Source organism: Lissotriton helveticus, chromosome 7 (assembly GCF_964261635.1).
Source record: "Lissotriton helveticus chromosome 7, aLisHel1.1, whole genome shotgun sequence".
Taxonomy (NCBI): domain Eukaryota; kingdom Metazoa; phylum Chordata; class Amphibia; order Caudata; family Salamandridae; genus Lissotriton; species Lissotriton helveticus.
This window is the reverse complement of record NC_136068.1, coordinates 1,908,746,093-1,908,770,389: the sequence shown is the minus strand read 5'-3', so window position 1 is coordinate 1,908,770,389 and position 24,297 is coordinate 1,908,746,093. Positions and strand designations below refer to the sequence as shown.

General features: G+C 43.8%; 1 protein-coding gene across 1 annotated transcript; it reads right to left on the bottom strand.

The window, feature by feature from the left end:
* Nucleotides 1–849: 849 nt before the first annotated feature.
* On the bottom strand, nucleotides 850–16,124 carry LOC144770878 (trypsin-like). Its single transcript, XM_078655670.1, has 5 exons — nucleotides 16,034–16,124; nucleotides 7,883–8,042; nucleotides 4,316–4,569; nucleotides 3,140–3,276; nucleotides 850–1,081 (listed from the first exon to the last, which is right to left on the bottom strand). The coding sequence occupies exons 1-5, from the start codon at nucleotides 16,071–16,073 to the stop codon at nucleotides 932–934; spliced, it is 741 nt and encodes a 246-aa protein (XP_078511796.1). The 5' UTR covers nucleotides 16,074–16,124; the 3' UTR covers nucleotides 850–931.
* Nucleotides 16,125–24,297: the final 8,173 nt, after the last annotated feature.

Sequence of the window (24,297 nt, the reverse complement as noted above, 5' to 3'; positions counted from 1 at the left end):
GATTGATACAGGAAACCAGATAGCGATAGTGGTGGATACCGTGAGGGCTAATAACATTGGTTTTCGAGGAAGGAGTACCATGCAATTTTTGGTCAAATTGATGTCTTCTGAAATCCAGAGTGTTCATGAGAAGGAAATTCTGTAGGCTAAAAGACTTAAAGGGGTACCACTCTGTAAGTCTACACTTCAGTCATCCACTGGAGGATCTGCTGAAAACGCGGAGTTCAAAAGCTCCATGATTGTTGAGCTGATTAACCCAATCGGATAAGAAGTGGTCCTGCCAGAACCCAAGAAAAGGCAGACTGGATTCTCATTTGGAGACCAAATCCAGATTTTTACAGATTACATCAGTTATACTGTGCCCCATCCTCCATTTGTTTCTTGCAAGTCTTGCTACATCAGATGGCTGAAATTGTAAGTTTAACTGCACTTGATTTCCATCAGTAGCACAATGTTATAACTATGATGAGGTACCACCTCTGTCTACCATTTCCCTCACAGTGTGTCTTGACATATGGCATGGAGTACTGCCTCAGAGATATAGTTAGGGTCAGTTACAGTTTTTATATTACAAACTATTGCAGTGCATACACTTGTTGGCATGGTTCGGCTACAGGTGGAGCAGCTGTATTTTTTTCAATAACAAATGTAATCCTGTATCATTAAGTGGGATCAAGGAAATCTGCAGCTAGTAGGAACTCGGCCCAACTGCAAGAACATCCCTGAATGTGTGCAGTTATCTTAGGGAAATTCCAGTACACTATGACTCAGAAGTAGAAATCCCAGTCCTCCATAATCTATTCAGCACAAAATACAAAAAGCTAATAGTGAAGACAGCAGACACAAAAGTAAGAGTTAACGTGTTTTAATTCAATCGTATGCTTCATTCACAGTATTGATATTCTAAGAGAGATATCTTAGTCACTTAAATTTAGTTAGCAGCCATGGTCTCTTCAATCCATTGGTTGTAGTTGCAGACCTTGGCGTAGACTCCAGGGTAGTTCCTCTGAGCGCACCCGTATCCCCAGGAGACAACACCCTGAAGCTCACCGTTGCAGACCACTGGGCCACCGGAGTCACCCTGAAGGAGAGAAACAGTTATTACTATACGGTACTGGATATGTTGATGCTTAAAACAAACGTATATTGATCATCAACCTATCATACTGGTCTGTACTACAAATGAATCTACCAACAATGTAGTAGCAAGGACCCTAAGGAAGTTGAATAGTCCAAAGTCCATGCTCTAATGCACTGCTCAATTGTACTAAGTGGTAAACTTGGAGTATGTGGAAACTCATAAAACATTCACAAACATTAACACTTCTAGTTATGAGACACACTGACTGCGTGCCACAAAGAGGTGGCGCACAGTCTGCGCACCCCTGAAGGCTACCTTTAGGGCAGAGGGAGGCCTATGGGTCCTTCCTAGAAATCCCCATGCAGGCAGATGCAGGCATTGGCTGCAACCTCCTGCAGGGGGAACTTTGTCCCCCTTTGAAAATCAGGCTGTGTAGCCACCTACAAAGTGTATGATGGACTGTCTGGCAAGAATTTTGCAGCTCAATACTTAACTCTGCTGGCCAAAAGTGTAGACTGGTATATTTGTACTATTTTCTTGAGACTGCTAAATGATATATATATGGAAAGCTGCAAGCATGCTGGCTTGCAGCTCCATTCATGTATTTAAAATAAGTTTGTTAAAGAGATCCTTTGCTCCAGCAAGAAGGTACTTACTGTATGCAGGGCCAAAAGTGACTGCCACTTAATTGATTATGATAGTGGTACCACACACCTTCTCTTCTCCTTTCACTGATCCAAAAGTCTTAAGATAGAATTCTCTGGAATGGGAAATGATGATGGAGCGGTGGAGCTGCAGACATTGGGGTATATTTACAATGAAATGTTGGAGTGCAGAGCTGCGTCAAATTTGGCAGTGCCGTGCTCGGACAATTCCAAACCACAGGAATGTGGCATATTCACAACACTACAGCCTACCCCTGTGTTTTCCCTAGGGCTGGCGCTTATATTAGCTACCTTGCGCCAACGCAGGTATCCTTCCACCATAGTGCAAGGGTGCCTGAATCCATGAAATGATTGTTTATGTGCAGGAAGGTGTCCCTACCTGTCTCTCAACAATCAAATATGGAGATCTGTTACTTCTATGTGTACTGCAATCTGCAGCACACATAGAAGTAGCAAATCATCATAATTTAATGATTGTTAATGATTGTTTATGTGCAGAAAGGGACACCTTCCTTCACATAAACAATCATTAATGGTATTTTGCTCTCTCTATGTGTGCTGCAGAATGCATCAGACATGAAAAAAGCAAAAACGAGGAGAAATAAAAGTATTTCTCACGTGTAATTTTAACTCTTTCTATTGCATGGCATTCGTTTTTGGCGCTGCCTCAAAATTACACATCCCTGTAAACCTGGGGCAATGTCAAAATGCAATGGGTGTTGCGGTGGAAAGCCCACAGCTACACCAATTGTAAACTGCATTCACACAAAGGCCCTATCTACAAGGCGAAGTTGAACTCTTTAAAGTGGCTTAGTGCTGCTTTGTAAATAAGGAGAAAGGCACAGCGCCATCAGAACATCACTCAAAGTGATATTTTGGTGGCGCTATTCCCTAGTAAATATCCCTCTCTGTGTTTATCCACAGCCCCTCTCATAGCAGAAATTCACAAATCCCTGCAGCCTATAGTCTTGTCCATTTGGAGCAGGTAAACCACCTGTAGAGATTGGACAATTATAAATGTGGTGACCTAGGAAATGTTCTTACCTTTGTTATTTAAAACATACCCACCTCCAGTAAAAGGACCCACACACCCCCAGTAATAATCAGGTGGTCCCTCTTCTATCCCAAAACAAAAATGTGCTTACTACTGCCCTTAATAGTTCTAAGGTTGCAAGTCTATTCAGAGTGGAAATACACCTTCAAATGGACAGTTTTTCGGGTACTGGCTGACTTTTGTGATTGGCCCTTTGCAGAAACACACACAAACCCCCCTAAACATCCCTGGATTTTCAAACACGTACAATGAAACGGGGGAGCATCAACATTGGGAGTCAAAACCCCCCTGGCAATAGTGTCAGAGAAATTAATATTGCTTTGAAAACAGATGAGTTACCTGGCAAGAGTCTTTGCCTCCCTCCAAGTATCCAACGCAGATCATGTTATCGGTGATTTCACCAGGATATGCATCGCGGCACTGTTTGTCAGTGAGGATTGGAGCGTTGACGCACTGGAGGAGATCTGGGTAGTTACCTGCAGAAGATCATGGTGGTAGGGTTACACAATCTGAGGGCATTAAACCTTGCAAGCAATAACCTGTTTGCATTGTTCACCCATTTTGAAGAAACAACAATTTTGTAATCTGATGCACATTGTCAATCATTCAAAATGTCCACTTAGTCAGGCTCACATGAGGTCATATAATATGAAGCCATGTTCACATATATTTGCACACATTAAACAAGATTGGTGAATGCCTGTGCTTTTTGTGCACGGTGTGCTGCATGATCAAGCCCAGTCTCAGGCAAGTGATATGAAGCAGTTTCTCAGGGGGATGCAGCTTACTCCATCCACTTTTATAGGGAGAGTCTATGCGCGCTGATTCTGCTCTATCCCCCTCCACCCCCTCCTCCTCTCTAAGATCCTTCACTATTCCAGGCCAGCTGCTCTACTTTGGCTTATACCACTGAGTGTGTGTGGGGGCAGGAGAGGGGTCAAGGAGATATCCCAGCTAGAGCTGCTTGAGAACTTCAAAGTTTGACCCCATTACTGGGGATCCACAAGCCTAAAACCAGGTCTCGAGACAAAAGGTAATTCGTGGGACAGTGGACTCTTTCAGAATATGGGACAGTGAGTCTTTTGGTATATGAGGAATGGGATAAAAATGTGGAGCAGGGAACCAGTCTGAACAAAATGTGATGTTAGATAAAGAATATGTTCTCTTACATCACAACAGATGCTGTGGCTGTCTATCTGACTTGTGCCTAACCAGACCTCACTCCAGTCACTGGTAGACGGGAAATAAATTAGTGATTATCTGCCCACTTACCTTTGTAACAGTACCTGCTCAGACACACTCCCTTTTCAGGCAGGCAACATATGTATTAGCTAATATCAGGTGTAAAATTACAATGTTGCAACATGTCCTGATGTACTTTTTGAGTGGAGGGCGACCTAGGCCTTTATTTCCCTCTCAGCTCCATATTGGTGTGCACTGATGTATTTTGTATCAACTATAGCAATGTTTCTAAAGAGATACTCTGCACACTAAGGTTGGGTAGGGTGTACTCACTGCCACTGCTGAGGGTGTTGCCCCATCCTGAGATCAGACAATCGGTTCCAGCTGGAGCGCAGCTGGTGGGCAGGGGGATCGCCTGGACGCGTGCGCTGAAGGTGGCGGGTGAATCGAGCTTGATCAGCATGATGTCATTGTCAATGGTCCTGGAGTTGTACTTTGGGTGCTTGATCACTTTGGCGGAATTGATGAACAGTTCACCTCCTTCAATAAGTTCAATGTTGTGTTCACCCAGTCTGACCTGGATACGGCTGTAGGGGGGAGATTGAAAGTTCATAAATAATTCTTTGATATATAAGTTAGGCAAACATTCATTAGTCTCTAAAAATGTATGAATAGCTTTGGAGTGTTAGAGATAAATTGTGGGAATGCAATTTTACACCAACCTTAGACTTAGCATTTTCAGTGAAAGACAGGTGGAATATCATGTTTCCATTTGTCAGGTGCTTTACATTTTACTCCTAATTAGGAAAGTACACATGTAGCCTTTGATAAGATGTCATCATAGACAATGATTCTAGTCTTGGAATTTTATGTGACAACCTAATGCATTCTAATTTGTGTAGTGTTTTCTTGCATCCCATTAACTAATTAGACTATTACATTTCCTACCAGTTACTTGGATGCATGAAGCCCAGGGCTGGAATGAGTGTCTGTAATGTTATGGAGTGAGATTGACACTCTTGCCTTTGACATCTGGAAAGGCTGCTGCAAAAAGGAACTGGCACTGATGCAAGCTACATAATCTGGCCCTTCTATATGCAAGGTTATCAAAAAGGATGACATCTCTGCACAGGAGATTTGAAGAGTGTTGCCAAACTAGATATTAGCATTTGCCTAGGGCTTGTAGCAAAATGCATGTGTCAGATTGTGGTTGCATACTTCATGGGTGGCAGACTGCCTTGCCATGAATATTGGAGCATGCTATCAGAACCATCCTCTAACCTCTCCCTGCCATTATGACATGTGCACATGTCATAGATAGTCTCGTCAATACTGCCAAACAGTGTGTGTGTGTGTGTGTGTGTCTGTTTGTGTGTGTATATATGTCAAGGAAAGTGCCCCTGACATGTTTCCTCATGGTCTGTGCAAACATTCTGGAAAACGTCTGTCAGGGGTACATAGGCACCCTGCTATTTGAAGGGTTAATGTCCATCTCTCAGCAAGTATTGGCAAACAAATTGGTCTGGCAGTAGTAGTAGTAGTAGTAGTAGTAGTAATTCCTTTATTTAGATATAAAAACAATATCTTTAAAAGTTTTCCCAAATCACATTATGTACAGTTTTATGAATAAAAATAATTAAAAAAATAAAAAGAGTAAAATTTGACCGTAAGCATACTTGCTACAAAATTTCAAATTGTAGTGTGACCCTCCCAGTCGTTACAAGTCCTATTAAAGTACATATTCAATCTAAACAGTGAGCAGTAAGGCCTTAGCAGTTTCCATTTTATCTAAATTGCAGTACGCTTGCTGAATAAATTTGGCCAATTTTATATTTAAAACAATATTATCCGAAGACAAAGCAGCAATAATGGCATGCCTACAAGTCCGAACTCCCAACCTGTTCCATTCTGGCCTAAGCAAACACCTGCGTTGAGAATTGAAAGAGGAACAGATACAGAGCACATGCAAAATAGTTTCTGTTGCTAACCCGCATCCTCTACATGTTGTATCCTCCTTCTTACGACGCCAGGTGGGTAGGTTTTGAAGAAAGCGCCAATCTCCCATTCTTAGGGCAATCAGGCAACGCTTTAAATAGAGTGAAAATGTCGTAGAGAGGTAGATGGCAGGGGATAGCCTTTTGTAGGAGTTGACTACTGCCCAGGAGTGACTGCGTTTCGTGAGAAGAGCTTTATCTGTAGCAAGGGATGTCAGTCTCACACATTTTTTAATTGTGTTTTTAAAGGCAGTCTGACATTTGATGGATGTAATCGTTCAAAAGGCAGCCGAATGATCCCCCTGGATTGATCTCATTAATTTCTTTCCAGACTAGCGATTCTAGAGTACCTGGTTCAGCCTGTCTTAATTTATGGCAAAGCTTGAGATATGTACCAACATTAGAGGCTTCATAATTGGTTAACCCCAGCTCTAATCTAATCTGTGCAGGGGATGCGGTACTCGGCAAATGAAGTACCTTTTTGTAGATTTTAGTTGTATGTTTATTTAAAACAGTGTTCATTTTGCCTTTGAAGATCTCTATGCCATATGAAAGTGTAGGCCCGATCTTTGCTCTAAGAACTTCCAGTAGAGGAAAAAAGGTTGGGCCTGAAAGTTTCTTTGATAGCTTAGCCAAATATACCACTAGAGCCGTGGCTTTGGCAGCGATCACATTACTCTGCTTTGTAAAGCAGCCCCTGGAGTCCAGATAGACACCTAAATATTTATGTGATAGGCCAGTTGAAAGACTTATTTTATTAATTGACCAGCCACCACCACAATAACGTTTCTTACCAAATGGAACTATCAAGGTCTTTTTCATGTTAATTTTTAATTGATTGCTGATCGTGTATTGCGTTAATGAGTCAAGGAGCAAATTGGTCTGGCCTTTCACATAGCTGGAGTTACCTCAATAAATTACTAGAGTTCCCTTTCCAGTCAGAAAAAACAATGTGAAGTATTTAAAAAGACTGCAGCCCTTCAGAACTTTATTAGATGTCCTCTCAAGTCAGGAGACTGTCCAAAAACGATGACAAATCATGTTGTTACTAACTGTTCCTCTTGACTAAGATCCAACTGCTTAAAATGTGCTTCACAAAGTTGATGGGGTGCAGCTTTATCATAAAAATGTACAACTCTAATAAAATGTGCTTGTATTAAAAGTACACCCTACACAGTCCCTAATTCTTTCTTATCAGAGGTCATTATGAGAATAGTTGAGGGTTCAGTGAGAAGAATAGAACGTAGGAGCCTTTAAGTCTGCACATGATCATGGAGAAACCTAAGACCACCAAGGTTCATACAAGGCCGACCAACGATGATCATGATTCAACATTGTTATTGCTTGCCCATGTGAGTAGCGAATTTCCTCACCAATCCTATGTAGCCCAAATGTGCTGAATCACATTTACCTCTCAGATACATCTTTAGAGGGAGAAATGATCTTTGCAGCCCTTGAACAGCAATTATGCAGCTACACAAGTAAAGTTCACCTCTGAACCTCCTCCTTAGTGTGATCTAAATGAGCGTGGATATTGTCATACAAATAGGTTAGTGGTGGTTTTGGGTATAAATGCAACGAGTATCAATTCTTACTATGATGGAGTAATCACATTGTTTTGCATTAATGTAACTTGCCTAATTTCCAACCCACCATAATGAAAATGCACTACAAGCCCACGATGAGTTTAGTTGGGCATTTTTGGCTCAATAGTGTACAGACCAGAAGAAGTGGGGGAATCAAATTGCCTTTTATCCTCTTAAAAATCGTTTTTTCCAGGAAAAGACCTGCACCACCATATCGTGTGCTTGAGAGTATCTCATGTTATGCAGATGTTGTGGACTAGTGACTTTGAAAAAAAAACCATCATGTACACCAAATTTGTTTAGCTGGCCAGATGACTTACGATTTGTAGCAGTGAGCGGCGGAGACCACCCATTCATTGTTAATCACAGACCCACCACAGAAGTGGTAGCCAGAGTTCAGGGACGCCTGGTAGGGGACAGAGTTTTGAGGGCAGGTGTACCCTCCGACAATTTTGTCGTCATCGTCCACAGGAAAGGCAACTGGAAGCAAAGGCAGTGAGAATGTACAGTTGGTTAATCAAGACATAGAATCTATGCACATACTGTTCTACTTGGTTTCCTCTTCTGTTCACTGCTTAATTCAATTAAATTCATTACACAGAAAAAAAAGAAACTGTACTATCATAACTGTAAACTCTCACCATTTTGAATACATGTCCCCTCAAATGGAACTCACCTTTGTTATTCCCTCCAGAAAACACAACCACAACACTCTCTATGTCAAAGCATCTTTCGTTGGTGTAGTACTGAAAGATTTTGGGAAAAATACTATGGTACAATAGTATCATACCAGAGTTATTAAATGCCAAAATACAGTGACAGTAAGTATATACTGGTAATTGCATCTATTTGTCCCTTGAAGAGTTACATATTTTCAAGATACAGAAGTATTGAGTAAAGATTAGTAAATCTATGCGTAGCTGTATATAGGTACCTTGGTGTTAGATTGATAGTCAATATTTTGGCTACAGTTACTTTGAACATTTACTGTTAACTGGTGTTCTTAGAAACATAGGGCATTCTTGCGTCTTTTGTCAAACAGCTTTTAGCAACACATCACTAGTGTACACCTGCATGTTCCATAAAAGGCCTTTTGCTACAAATCAAGTGGACCCCAAGGTGAGTTCTAGATGTAAATATACATCTTACAACTTGCAAGTAAAGACAAGTATATAACTACAAGCATTGCTCTGTTGAAGGTACTGATCCTGCACAACCATGCAAAGTTCCACAGGAGGCCTTTAATATCCTATATGGTGATAACATCTTCTGAGCCTCAAGCATGGCCTCTGGCGGGCACCCTGGTCTCAAAGAGGACAGCCTGGGAGAAGTTCTATCTACATCATGTTGATTAGCATATCATTATGAAGATGATGGTGAAGGCCTGAGAACGAGTGCCACATCATGGACATTAAAATCTGGTTTCCTGGCTAGTGAAGGGATCTACGATTTAGGTCTCAGCCTCTGTAATTATCACCAATGGATATGATATATGTATTTGTTTTTGTGTTGTTCACTTGTCTGGATCACTCCCCACCAGGACCTCTGTGCCTTCATGTCCATATGCCCACCAAATGAAGGAAGTAATAATGTGGGAGCACACCATGTCCAGCCAATGTGGGCCTCCATCTTGCTTCTGGGTCATTCATCTACTCTTCTGAGAACCTACCATAGCTGAGACCTCTCTGCTGAATTACCAACTTGTAATCTGTGCATTCTGAAGGTTTTAAAGACTGCAGAGCAGATACCTACTGCCAGAGCTAATGTAGGATAGTGGAGGCCTCACTGTTAGGAGAGAGTCCAATGGGTTTCTCGTGTGTGACTATGTGAGCTGCAGATTGCCGGGTTTGGATGAGCTGGGACAGAACCTGGACCTCAAGCAACAACTCTCTTTCTGAACCATGTTAAATATCTGTAGTTGATTGGGGTTGTTTATCAATGTGGGGCTTATTTCGGCAAATAGTAAGGGACATAGCTTCTAGGTCTTAGCCTGGCAGTGTCAGTAGTATCGGCTGTTTGCAGCAATAGTAAAATCAAGTCACCAGTCCTGCAGGCAGGGTAGAGGGAGGTGATCCAACATATTAACAGGGAGAGTCCAGCCAGAACTGGGCCATCAGGCTTGGTTCAAAAGGTCTTGCATGAGTTGAGACCTGGGAATATTTGTCATGTAAATTATGCAACGAACATCGTGGATCACACAGTTTGGGACTGACCCCACAGTTCTCTAGTTTCAAACTGTGCAATTCAGCTACTAGTTGAGTACCTCTTTCTCTCATCTCTTTTACATCTAAAGTCACTGCTTTGTTGTTAATTATTGGAGCATGAAGTTAGGATTTGTCTGCAGGCAGAAGCCACATGAAAGCTCTGTTCGTTTTGTTCTCGGTGTTCAAGAGGACCTCACGATGAGCCAGAGTCAGGCATCTGGCTTGGGCTTTCAGTAGCTCACCCACCTCTAAGACAGGGCCTGGGATTACAGAGTAACCTACAAAGACGTGTGTGATGTGTCAGTCTGGTCGAGGGCATGGATCTGACTGGGTCCTTGACGTCACCCACTCCACATCAATGGGCTACCTTCATTACTTATGTTGGGTCCCGCCATATCTCCGATGCGGCAGTAATTAAAAAAATGTGCAATGACCCTAAATTCATTTCTTTTACCGGCAAAAAAACAATGCTTGAATTTCCAACTGTGGACATTCTAGAAATATTCCATAAAAGCATTGCAGTCCCTGTTTAGATTAAACTATAACATCATCTTGCACTCTTTAAGAGTTTTTGATTGGTTTCATATGTTATGTAGTTTTTTCATGCAACATGGACATTTATGTCAACTGAATTGCCTCTAGGCATCTGGGTGTGTTATGGTTGTGGATAAGTTTTCATGATGGGACATGAGTAAGAGCTTTGAAGAGTAATCTGAAGTCAGAGTGAAATTCTCAAAGTGCCTTTTAGTTTGCCATAAAGGTGTTCAGTCTTCTTGCGCATGCATTCCTTGGCCTCTCTACAGGACACTCTTAGCTATGGTCACATATATAATGAACTGAGTGAAGGAGTAGCAAAGCAGTGAAAATATTGACAGCATCAAAGGAACATAAAATGCAGTGCCGAAAACTGAGTTGGTGGAATGTATGTCGGGGGCATGATGAAGTGAGGAGATTAACAGATCCTGGAGTTGAAGAGAGTGGCACGGGGGGTGAAGTGGATAATGAACTTAAAACCTAATCCAGACAAGACAAAACTCATTCTGATAGGGGGCACTAAGAACCCATGGAGCTCACACTTCTGGCCAACCGAGCTGGGCTCACCATGAACACCCAGATTGGGTCAGTAATCTCTTCCTGTTTCCTTCAGCTAAGAAAGATTAGGAAGATCAGCAGACTGCTCACTAGGGAAGCACTGGTGCAGGTTGTCCTAGCCATGGTTGTATCACATATAGACAATGCCAATTCCTTCTACTTCGGCATACCACTATATCTTATTAAAAGACTACAATTGGGCCAGAATCAGGCGGCTAGACTGATCATCCAGCAGCAGAGATGGCAACACGTCTCCCCTCTTATGAGGAAACTACATTGGCTCCCCATCTCACAACAATGTGCATTTAAAGTTGGCTGCCTCATCTTCAATTCCTTGCCGGCACAAGCCCAAAATGTATTTCTAGCCTTGTTCAAAAGTTTATACGCTATCGCAACCTGCACTCAGCACACATGAATCTCTTGGTCATACCCTCCAACAAACTGAAGCTACTAGGTGGATGCAGTTTTGCAGTGCTGGCTCCTAGATTCTGGAACTCACTTCCTCTTGACATCAGAGCCTGCCAACACTTGGTTATTTACCCAAGCTTATCACTAAATCTCAAGCATACAACTAAACCAACAGGGCTCTGACAAATCCTAGAAACAGAGCCAAGAAACCAATCGGTGTACGTGTGCTCTATAAGAAATTTTAACATAACATAACAAATGATGATATGTGAGTTATGGAGCTAGAAGAATATAGAAAGATGGGGGTCAAAAAGGAAGCAGTGTCTGATACAGTGAGAGACGCAGGAGAAAGTGGCATGGAGGGGAACAGAGTGAACTAGACACTCTCAAGACCACTTCCCTATCCACAGATCTTAGCAATGTTTAAATGTGTCTCAAATTTTCAGAATTGAAACCTTTTCATTTCTCATTATTCATAATATCGTTATTACTCATTTATGTGAGACTGTTAACAAGCATTGCCAAAACCAAAGGCCTGTCTTGTTGTTTAGGAGTATGTCTGTTGTATTATTTGTCTGGATGCAATAACATACAACTAACAGAGAAGCATCCAAATACTGACCTAGTTTCCATGTTTTAGGCTACATCCTAAAATTCAATGGGACATGCTTCTTGAAAAGGTTTCCCAGTTACATTTCTTTCCCAGGCCCCTTGTAGAGACCCCACACCTTTGTAATCCCTCTTAACACACTGGCTGCCTGGGATCAAGACCACAGTGATCCAATCAGTGCACAGTGTTGGAGATTCAATCCCCTCTCAGGCCTTCCCTGTGGTGCTTGCACACCTGTGACACAGAGCTTCACCAATTGAAGTTGGCTCTTAAATTATGGGATCCCCACTACATCATCAGTTTTCCTCTATCTGAATCCCCTCGTGAACAGGGCCGGCGCTAGGCATGGGCAGAGTGGGCGGCTGCCCAGGGCCTCGCGGCTGTCTAACTGTGATGGGGCCCCCTACCGAGCCCATCAACCTTTTGAAACTGTGCCATTGTAAGAGTGACAGGGGGGAGCCGCCTCCCTTGGCGTTTGCAGCCATGGTGTAGTGTGCGAGGCCAACGGCAGGGGCCCCCCTCACCTCGCCTGGCTGACATGGAATGAAAAAGCAATATGACACCCCATCCTTTCAGATGCTGCAGAGTGGAAGGCGGGTGTGTGTTTGTGGCCGTGATCAGCCTAATCGCTGCATCTCCATAACAGCAGTTAGGGAGATCCTTGAATTGGCATGAGGTGTGAAGTGAGCCCTGCATGAATGAAACGCAGAGCATCCTGCAGGGCTTACAACACAAAAACACAGAGTGATCTCACATCACAAAAGGCGCTGCTCCTTCCATGGAAGGGAGAAGACAGAAAAAGGATAAAGGGCTTATTATTCTTTTCTCTTTTTTGCAACTGGGTTTTTTTCTCAAACAAGCATGTTCATACAAAACAAACATAAAAGGAGTTAAACATAAATAATAAACTCCAGTTATAAGCGCTTGGGGGCAGATTTATGATGACTGGCGCATCCCCAGGGATGCGCCAGCCATCCTGCGCCGTTGCTGCGCCACCCATGGTGCGCCGCATTTACAATGCGGCGCACCATGGGGCAAAAACGGCACAGATGCGTGACGCATCTGTGGCGTAAAGGTGGCGCATTGCTGGAGCTGCGTTGCAAGCGCGACGCAGCTCCAGCAAGGCTCGGGGGTGCCCCATCTCCACAATGCTGCGTCAAGATCTACGCCTGCTTCAAGCAGGCGCAGGGTTTTGACGCAGCACTGGCCTGAAAGTGACTGAGTGAAATCGCATAGATTTCACTCAGCCACTTTTAGGAGGCGTTCCTGCGCAGGAAGGCCCCCCCCTGCGCAGGAACGCCTCCTTATGGCGCAGGGCTTTACAACGTGATGCATCTCCTAGATGCGTCACGTTGTAAATAGGGCGCATTATTTGCGCCGCCGTTGCGTCAAATAAAGTGACGCACCGGCGGCGCAAGGCCTTCATAAATCTGCCCCTTGGTGTTTTTTATTTTCATTTAATTGACATGAATTGAAGGAAGAATGAGCAATTTGGTCTTTAAAAGTTTAGTGGAGATGCTAACATTCAGTTAGGGGGAGGGAGGGGGGTGATCCCACACTCATCCTTATCACCCCAAGGGGACTGCAATGAACCCTCCAAGATACACCCAAGTAATATAACCCCTCAAGCCACTCACCATTCATTGCTTTACGCATCTGAAAAGTAACACAAGAGCAGTTGTGTAACACAAAATGATGGGGTCCCCGTTCTGCAGAATGTGATAATGGGCCCCAGAGTCTACCACATCTCACAGATATTCATTGGCCTTAGGCTGAATGGGAGCCCCCTGGTGAGATGGGGCCCTCAGAATTGTTGTGGGCCCATCTGTGCTGCAGGGACCTCTATTGCGTCCTGGCAAGGTGAGGCAAGGTAAGAGGCCGGAGAGAAGAGTAGTGAATAGCAAGGCATGTAGGGGAGAGGTGGAAGCTTGAGAGGCAGAAACAGCGAATGGAGGGTAGAGGTGAGAGAGAGATAAAACATGAAGGGGGAGATTTTCAAACCTTTTGCGCTGGTTTTGCATCACAAGAGTGACGCTAACCAGCGCAATTTTTTTTTGCTGCAATTTTCTTTCCAGCGAAAACTTGTTTTGCGCTGGAAAGCACCCTTCAAGTAGTGCAAAGCAGCGCAAAGCACTGCTTTGCGTTACTTTGCGCCGAGGGAGTGGTACATGGGCGTTCCCATGTAACCACACATACCCTTTGACGCAAATCATATTCACAAAGATTTTTGAAGATGGTTTTGCGACAAAAGTTAACGCCCCTTCAAAGGAGGCGCTAACAAGAGAAATGCTTATATTTCTCCATGCTTTTACGACTTTGCATGCACGCTACACTGCGCAGCACGTATGCAAAGTGGGAAAAGCTTTGTATCGTACCCAGCATAGTATTTTGCACAAGAAGGGTACCCTTCTGTACAAAACCTATGCTACACTCATGCACACACCCTAGCGCTTCAGGATGGAATCCGTGGCAAAGCAAGTCATTGGGGGCACCAACATTGTCGCACAGGGCTCCACCAGCGCTAAAGCTGGCCACTTCTACTTCCTACAGTTCTACCACCAAATCAAAAACGTTGCGACCCCTTGAATCTGTAGCATACCTTCAAGTCAATGTATGATTTAGCAGTGGTCTAGGTTGGTCTAAGTCTTTTTTCGTTTATGTACAATCTTTATTTGTTTGCAATGGTGTCTTGTAATTTTGTACTATGTATGTGTTGTGTTTTTGCACTTAACATAATTCTGGCGAGTAAAGAGCACACACTCAAAAAAGATTGTCCTACGTCTCTTAGCATGGGAGTGTGGGATTCTGGTGAGAGGACTTACGTTAAAACAAATTACGAAGTATTAATGTCATCCTAAGGTAGCACAATAATGGCACAGAAAGATAAGGGAGCCTTTTGAAATGTGCAATTATATCCATGGTGTGAGAGGTTTTTTCTTGTGTAATTTTATATTTTGAATGATCCCGCCTCTCATTACCTCAACAGGATCTTTCCCCTTTATGAGGCAGAACTGGAAAGTGTATCATGCACTCATCTGGAAACAATCAGTTAACGAGGAGTAAATAATATACATCTTTGTGAGACCTGCACCTATCTTTTCCATCTAATGAGACAAATGTAATCCATTTAACAGTTTTAAAACATATGGACTTATTTCATTTGTATATTTAGCTTTTTGTCCATGTTACTGATATCCACGTTAGGTCTCTTCAGTGATGCCAAATAAGATCATCAGTCCTGCGATGTCACTTTCTGAGATGTCACTTCTTGTGATGTTACCAAGGGCGGGACCTCCACTAGGGCAGAGGAGCGTCGCCCTACTACTTTCTCGCAAAAGCAGAAACACAAAATGCTAAAATGACCGTTTTATGTTTCTACTTCTAGCACTGCAAGATAGCATAAGTGTTTGATTGGGGGCGCGCGGGTCTGCTTTAGAGTAGGGGAGGAGTGCCTTGCCAACTGCTAAGGGCGCTGACTGTTTGACCTAACCAGTCATGCACACTGTGGCCTTTCTCTATGTAGGCTGCAATGCCATTGAAACATTGGGATTGGCTTAGGGGAGGGAGGCTGCCTGCTTCCTGTTCCCCACCTCCCGAACTCCCGCGAGACCCTCCACATGCGAGTCATGCCGGCTGCGACTGGAAGTTACATGCAAATTAGAGGGGCCTCACATCTTCCCTTTCGCCCGGAGCCCCAGGAGTTCTAGGACCGGCCCTGCTCGTGAATGTGAGAAGCATCAGATATAGGATCTTGCATTGCTGGTGGGGTGCCTATTCTGTGTGGGTGGGAAGCTTGTAATCACATGTTTCTGTTCTCTATCCTACACTGCACTGAGGGGGAGCTGTACTAAAGTGGACAACATCGTCCAGAATACCGCAGACATGTCCTACACTAGCTGACCTTACTTTTCCAGAGAACTGAAAACAAATACCCCTAACCTGTCCATTATCACTGCACAACAGCTCCAGCTTTCTCAATCCTTAGCAGGGAACACCTCTTTGCTTTTTGGACAATCTCAGACTGACACCTCCTATCATTACTTACTAAGCTAGTCATCTGCAAGTAGTATGAGAATAGAGTGGATAGTCATCTTGAAAGAAAAATGACCAATTTAATGGCTCAGGAAATAATATAATTCAATAGTTAGTTAACTCACCAGCTGCTCCCAGGAAGGCGAATAGCAGGAAAAGATGCATGATTGCTGAGAGTCTACTGAACAGTGGATGCAAATGCCTGAAGAAGGCTGGAGTATTTATACCAGTCAAATACATTAATGCTGGTCATTCAAGGTCTTCTGCACCTGCTCACTTTCCCAGGTGATAATTTAGTTTGCGCAACTTAGGTGATTTGTCATGTTAGTGCCTGGCAGACCTTGCTGCAAGGGAATCTAAGAGCTAGTTGATATGCAAAGTGAACTCGATTAAAGGTAGTGAAATAGAAACAAGATTATCGTTTAGATATAGTGTGCCCTTTGGTACATAAAGAACATTTTGTGAAAATGCAATTCTGCTCAAGGGTGCTTTGCAAATATCACAAACCTTGCAATTTTATAAATGTATAAAGTTGGCAACATTTGTAAAGCTTTGGCCATGGGATTAGATTTTCACAAATGAAAAATTTGAGGACATGTTCCCTACAAGTAGCTTTCTTTTTTCCGCTTGCTATGCTCTGGGCTATTGCCTGTTCCACAAAGACACAAAAACACTTCAATTACAAAATATTGGAGGGCTTGATTTCTATGTACACCTTGTTCTATGGCCATCATCTGACAGTACTTTGTGATGTTGTATCATTTTTAACCAGGCTATGGTAGGAAATGTCCATAAAAGACCATTATCTCCTCTCCTTTTTAAAGAAATTAAAAATGAAAATATGAAGAGGGCTTTAGTGGATTGGAAACAAAATGTCATTCACAACAGCTGACTAAGGCTGGATGAGCATGAAAGAATGGCAGGCACTAGATACATGTAGATAGAAACAGGACAATTAGTGCTATTACTTTTGGTGTCTATGGGGTGTTTTATCTAATAATATTGTGCATAGGTTACGTTCAAAATAAACAAATATTGTCTTGCCTTACACAAAAAAAAATTCGTACTCTTATACGGTTAAATATAATAAAAAAGTAAAATAGTACAAAAGCATTGCTGCGTTGTCTTAATAATCATATCCACATCTTAGATTTGCAGGAACTGGTGTTGACCATTCAACCATTTGTAATCACCAGTTTAAGCAATCCCAAAGATAGCAATCTTTAAAAATGTCACAGAATGAGAGCAGAAAATGAACTAAATTATATGAAGAAAGCCAATAAAAATATTGAGAAGGGTATAGAAGTGGGAAGCCGGCATGTGGCATGGAGGCAGTTACTAGTGATGTCTAAGAGTAACAGAGGGAATTTTGTAGGTTGGTTGCATCTAATTCTCTTGGAAGCAAGACGATACTTTACAAGAATATGGGTGCTGCACTTCACAAAGGTTAGTAGAATACTTCAATAAATGATGCTAGGGCAAATGCATTAGACCTTATCTAAATTAACCGGCAATCAGTGACCAGAAATCAAAGAAGGTCCAAGGCCAAGGCTTACATCATTCAATCAAATATGTACATTTGGGGCTCTGTACTTCTGCAACTGATGTATTCCTCCACCATGCAAGTCTGCCTTTATAGTGCAATCATAAAACAAGAGCTCCAGGAGTGGTCATGCAAACTATAGGTGTCTTCACTCCTGCATGCAGATGGGAAAATCTTTGGAAAATTACTACTGAATAGGACCTATCAGCGGGTTGAGAGTGAGGTAATACTAAGAGATGCCATAAACGGGTTCAGGAAAGATGTTGCTACCATAAAAGAGTATTTTCTTACTCTACATGATATCTGAAAAGTATTCAAAATGAAGAAATGTACCCTATTTAGTACCTCCATTCATCTAAAATGCTCCTGCAACCTGGGTATTAGGGAAATCTAGTGTTCAGCTCTGAGCAAGCTAAGGATGTTTTCTGGTTTCCTCAGGAGACTACAAGAATACTATTCAGCTATATCAGCATTATTTCTTTTTTGTTCATAGCTCCCCAGTTGTACATGGCAGTAGTAAACCAAAAAAATAGACATTGACTCCAAATTGGGCAGGCAGTCTAATGCTATGTCTCCAATGGCCACTGCACCTAAGTGTTGTTATATCAAGTTTTCCGATGGCATCACATCAGTAAACAGACAGTTTGCCTGACTCAAAAAAAGAGCTTTGAGACAGAGTCCCCTCTACAAATCAGGTCATAACACTAGTATACTTAACTTATGAAGCTAGAAAAATATTATTTCACTTAACCACAGATGCAATGTGAGGGATCATGGTGTTCACTATTCTCTGCACCTTCCACACATCTTAAGTAAGCCACTGTTTAGGCTAGTAAGAGCCACAGTACTCCAATTACATTCCTAGCCAATGAAACACAGATGACCAGTTACACATGGAGGCTGCAGCAAATGGGGGCCTAGAGGTGGGATTTTCCTCTATAGGTCGGTGTCAGTATCTGAGCTGGCCAAAGGCAGAGTTTGGAGATTTGAAGAACACAGTATAAGCAAAGGAAAAAGAACTTTGAGGGCCGTTAATGTAGTCAAAGGTCTAGAAGATAGCTTTCTCCTGGAAAGTAAAGAACCATAAGTGAGGATGGAACCTGGGGATTTTAGTTCACTTTTCTTAGAGATAAATCATTACTGGCCTGATTATAAAATTTAAAATGCCCTAGTTGTGCCACACACATGAGACAAAGTTGCATCCAATACTATCTTGAACGTCTGGAACTGGTAATGTACCTGGGCATGTGGTGCTAGCCTATTGCTGACACCGGGGAGAGAGGGGTCATGGGGAACTCATTTTTGGTTGCTTAGAGTGCACAAGCGCTTGCCAACAGAGGAAGCTTGGTCGTCCAGTAGTCCAATTTAAACTGAAATCTATGCCTGCCTGCTCCAAAGTACATCTGATATATGTCTAGAAAGTATAGAAGATTATTGACACAGAAAGAGCCTGGGCTCCTGAAAGTAAACCTGGGGGCCAAATGGACCTAACAGTTTGCTGTGGGCTTGACCTCAAGGTGGGGGTGCCCCCAGGCATTGAAATAGTGCCTGAAGAACTGGCCTTGAAACTTTGGAAACCTTTTAAAAAGGAACTTTATAACAAACCTTTTCCTGTAAAGTATAGGAATTCTACTGCAAATGAGCAGAACTTGTTCCTAAACACATCTGATGTTCTAAAAAAAAACGTCATCAAGATAAAGGGACTTGTTACTTCCTATTAATTCTTTTTTCCTGTTATGTTTGGTGTAACGTTTGCTCACTAAATCATAATGTCTTCATTTTTTAGTTTTCATTGAACTAATTACTGGTCTTTAAAAACCCAAAGTGCACATTAAGGGTTCTTCATATTCTTCGCTGCTTGCTGTTTTGGATTGTGGTGTTACTACTTGTCAAAAGAATTGCTGCTGTAGCCAAGCTGCCAAGAGTGACCAATGGGTTTCCTCACAGAAAGCATCTTAACTTTTGTGAGTCAGAATGTGTGAGGCTTGTAGGCTCACAGACACCGATCAGACCACATCACAACTGAGGGTTCTCCCTCCCATAGCTTGGCAAACCAAACCCTACAATTAGTTCAGCAATGTTGTGTAAAGTTCTATGTCCAACCTGCACCTCCAATAGTGGGAATAAGCTAAACTTAGAAGCCTCTCAACTTTTAATTAATTAGGATCTCTGGGGCTTATTCACAAGCCCCTTGCACCGAAGGTACGCCACTTTTTACCATATCAAAAATGGCGCACCGGTTGTGCATGGGGCTTGTAAATAAGCCCCTCTGTTTAACTAGGAAGGGAAGCAAGAATGCAGATTGGTGAGACAATACAACATTCGCTTGTAAACAAAGCTCAAATCTGTGGGCCAAAAAGCAGCTCCCCCTTATTATGTTAGGAGTTCTGTAATTGGAGAGTTTACACAGGGGCGCATCTCAAGATGGCCGACTGGGATCCCTTTCGGGGAATATCCCTGTCAGCCATTGTATGGAAACCGTCTTTATAAGAGTAACTGGATCACCACTACATCCTTTGCCTACCTTATCTCAGTTCCGACGGCAGTCTGGACGCCATCCGTGAAGCTGTTCTGGCCGAGAGCGAATCGGACCACTTCACCACCCACGAGACTGCTCCCGGAGGTCGTCGGACGTCGGATCACGATCGGAGCATAGGGACGGCAGTCTGGACGCCATCCGTGAAGCTGTTCTGGCCGAGAGCGAATCGGACCACTACACCACCCACTGGACTGCTCTCGGAGGTCGTCGGACGTCGGATCACGATCCGGGCATAGGGACAGCAGTCTAGACGCCATCCGTGAAGCTGTTCTGGCCGAGAGCGAATCGGACCACTACACCACCCACTGGACTGCTCCCGGAGGTCGTCGGACGTCGGATCACGATCCGGGCATAGGGAGCACTGCTCAAGTCGAAGAGGGCAGAGGCTTAAACTTTCTGAGTGGCCCCCGACGACCCGCACAACAAAATCGCAAGACCCCCTGGCGGAGACTGCAGACGGGAGAACAGTAAGCCCTGTTGCCACGGAGGCCCCGGATGACCCGCAAACTGATCCCTAACCACAAAGGACGGGACCCCAGACTCCCTGGTACTGGAGCGCTAAGCCCCTAGATTACACGGACCGCGACGGTAGGACCTCTACCCTGATCTCAGTGGCGGACGCCCCATGCCAGCAGGAGCAGGCGCTGAGCCTGCTTACCGGGTGCTGTGGCGGCGGGATAGTGGTGGCTGGGCTGCGGTGCTGTGGTGGAGATTTGGGCGGCAGGTCGGCTGGATGGCGACTTCAGCAACCCCCGGGAAAGCCACAGTGCGATCATACACGGAGCGAAGTCGCTTCACGGCCCGCCCCCTCAGGAAGTGATCTGAAACAGCACAAAACAACAATGACAGCACTTCCATCGGCTATCATGTTTTAATGGAATCTACAACTAAAAAGGAAGGAATGTACACACCGACAACTTGATCAAAAGGGACGTTATGAAGCCAGCAGAGCAATCGTCTCATACAGAAAAAGTCCTCAGAACTTTGGCAAGGTATCGTGCTTCTTGCTCCTTTATATTTAATTTGCACCACTTTTTAATCTGATTTACACGATTTTATTTCTGAGACCCTTCTGCCCAAAATGGCTGGGGCCATAAAATTGTAGCAATTACTTGCCTCAATTTCCCTGAAACCCTCTCAAATCCAGATCTATTGCCCAAAATGGCTAGGGTCATAAACCTGCAACAACAAATCGTCAGACCCTCACAAAGCTAATTAAAAAAAAAAAAATGCCTTCCCCCTGGTTCACCAAAATAGACATAGCACTCCCCTCTACCCACCCAGTAAGATAGAAACAGGACTTCCTCGACCTGCCCCTGTTGTGTTTATGAAACTGGTCTACATCCCTGATCTCAGTACATGACAACAAACAAAGGACTTCTATACTCTTTTCTATCTCTCTAACTTGGCGGCCATCTTGGACTAGTCAATCCTCATCACTTTACCATGCCTAAAGAAGCGGCCATCTTAGGCTAGTCAAAATCCCTACTCCTCCATACCCACTTCTTAACTTTACCACCCACACCTTCCTCACACTCACCATAGCTCTTTTCCTACACCTACCCACACATCCCCCCTCACCTACCTCTTCCCCGACTTCCAACATGGAACCCACGGGCAAACACACATATAAAATTAATTACCCCCAGAGCTTTCCAAAAAAAACGCAAAACGTTTTAAACACAACTTCTTAAAATCCCACCCTGAAACCCCCTTTGTAGACACCTACTTCTCTCTTAACAATGGAGCCAAGAGCACCGATATCATCCTATACACTATACGCAGAGCACAGTGGAGAAAAGCATTCCTCACCCTACTCACCATCTCGACCACCAGGAAAACTGCCCATGGCGTAACACTTTCCACCACACCATCCCAACTATACCCAGGTAGAGCAACCATCACTATCTACAACAACGGCACTATCTTAATTCAATCCACAGACAGAAACCTTGACCTATTTGACAACTTGTTACCCACTTTCAAAGAATACATCTCCAACCCTCAGATCCCACACCATCCGGCCTCCAATCCCAACGTCCTTGACTCCACACCACCTCCTAACACTAACACGAACCTCCTCCCTCCCCCCAGTACTCTACTCTATCACCCTCCGGCTACAGACACTTCACACTCCTCAACCCCAGACGCTGATCCCCCCTCCTCTATCAACCACCCCATCTCCACCCCCTCTACCCCACCCCCACATAACCCGCCCCTCACACTTCCGACTAGCTTCTCAGAACACTCCACCTCCCCTAACTGCATCCCACGCAACATGACTTTCTCTCATCCCATCTCCCCCCACACTTTGCACTCCCGCCACTCCTAGCCTTCACTCCTCCCTCAACCTCTCCCCCCCACTCTCAGTCCCCACTATCCCACCCTCACCCCCGCAACCCCAAGCCTCCACAACTCCCCCAATTGCCCTACCCCTTCTATCACTGATTCCCTGCCCAATAACACCAACACCCTCACTAATCCTTTCACTCCCCTCCCCCCCAACCTCTCTACCCACCGGAACACCAACCCTCTCACTAACACCTCCAACCCCCTCACTAACACCTCCACTCCCCCCCTACTCCAGTAACCTTTACACCTGCTCACCCCCAATGCCCATCCCCAATTCCTCACCCAACCCCACGCTGGACATGTTTATGTCCACCCTCCTCCAAGTGAAAGAAGAACTCCACACCCTCAAAGAGTTACTCCTCACACACCCCAGACATCCCCTACCCACCATCACTTCTCCACCTAACAACATATCCCCCTCACATCATACGCACCCTACCACACAACACTCCCCACACTGGACCTCTATCCCCTCTCGCAATACCACCAACTGCCCCCGACGCACTACCAATACACTGTCGGACCATGACATACACACCCTCCTCCACGAATACGTCCCGGTTCCCCAAAACCACTTAGCCACCACACACCTGTCCATCCCAACGATTCTCTCTAACCCCCTCAGGCACCCCACGCAAAACAACAGAGGCTCCGTTCCCAACAACCTCACAAAAGTCCCCCTCACTGTATAACTCTGCACCCCCAGACTCAAATGCACACTTCTCAACTGCAGATCGGCCCAAAGACACTCCTCGGAGGTCGCTGATCTCATCATTAGCTTGGACCTTGACCTAGCCATTCTGACTGAAACATGGTTAACTGAATCCTCTACACCTATCATGGATATCCTAGTCCCCCCCAACTACTGCATCATTAGATTTGACAGGCCCAACAAGACAGGCGGTGGAATCGCATGTATTTACAGGAGCAACCTTTCAGTTAACAAAGTCACCGCCCCCTCTCTTACCTCCTGTGAATACATCTGCCTTGATGTCATCAGCCAAAGCAAACCTGTATGCTCATTACACATCATCTACCACCCACCGGGGGACAACCTCACCTTCTCCCAACAACTCATGGACACAATCTCAACCAATTCAGGACGGCAAAACACTCAAATTTTCAGGAAGATACATCATTTTCACGTCTTGTCAAGATATCCTTATTTGACTACAACAATTTAAAGGTTCCGGACGGCAGAAGTAACCTCACTTGTTTTTAGTTTATCAGGTAAATTGCCATACTATTTTTAGTTTACCAGGTAAATTGCCATACTATTTGTTTTAAACAAACTGTTGTAAGATAACGGACATCGGAATATAGTAGAACAGTTCCAAAACCTTACGTATATCTACAACTGTGGTATGCATAATACCTCTACATAGTCTGAGATCTCAATAACTTTTCATATTTCCTAAAACAGCAAATTTACATTAGCGATCAGAGAGCATCAGGCTATAAAGACAGTAATTCAGAAGTTAATTGGACATCTTAGGCTTGAAATAGCAATAGATATGTACAACATTGATAAATGTAACCTGACCCCTATACCTATAAAGTTCTTTTACCCTATCTTCTGTAACTTTCAGTATAAACCCTCAAAATAAAGAATATCGATGTGGGTTCAGCTTTACCAAAACAACTTATTCAACACATCCAAAAAACTTCGATCATGTAAGTACAGTCAAACCTATGATTATTGATAAAAATAGTACGGTAAAACTTGTGGTTATTGATAAAAATAGATCGATCTCACAGGATGTAATCCAACCAGAATTCTTTCTGTCTGTATCTCACCAACCTACCATAAATGTAGAAAATACATACCTGAAAAAACGAGCTAAATATTGTCTCTAATTCTTAGAGAACACACAATGGGCATCCCCCCGAATCCCCATACAATTATATAATAAGTGCACCTGCCTCCTTTAGGTATCTTTCACCTTCACTCAAGG

What these genes read in the sequence shown, in the direction of transcription:
- LOC144770878 (XM_078655670.1), bottom strand. Translation starts at nt 16,073, where the DNA reads ATGCATCTTTTCCTGCTATTCGCCTTCCTGGGAGCAGCTG. An exon ending in CGCCTTCCTGGGAGCAGCTG is followed by an intron (nt 8,043 to 16,033) that starts GTGAGTTAACTA and finishes CTTTGCTTCCAG; the next exon opens with TTGCCTTTCCTGTGGACGAT. An exon ending in CAACACCCTCAGCAGTGGCA is followed by an intron (nt 3,277 to 4,315) that starts GTGAGTACACCC and finishes GATCTTCTGCAG; the next exon opens with GTAACTACCCAGATCTCCTC.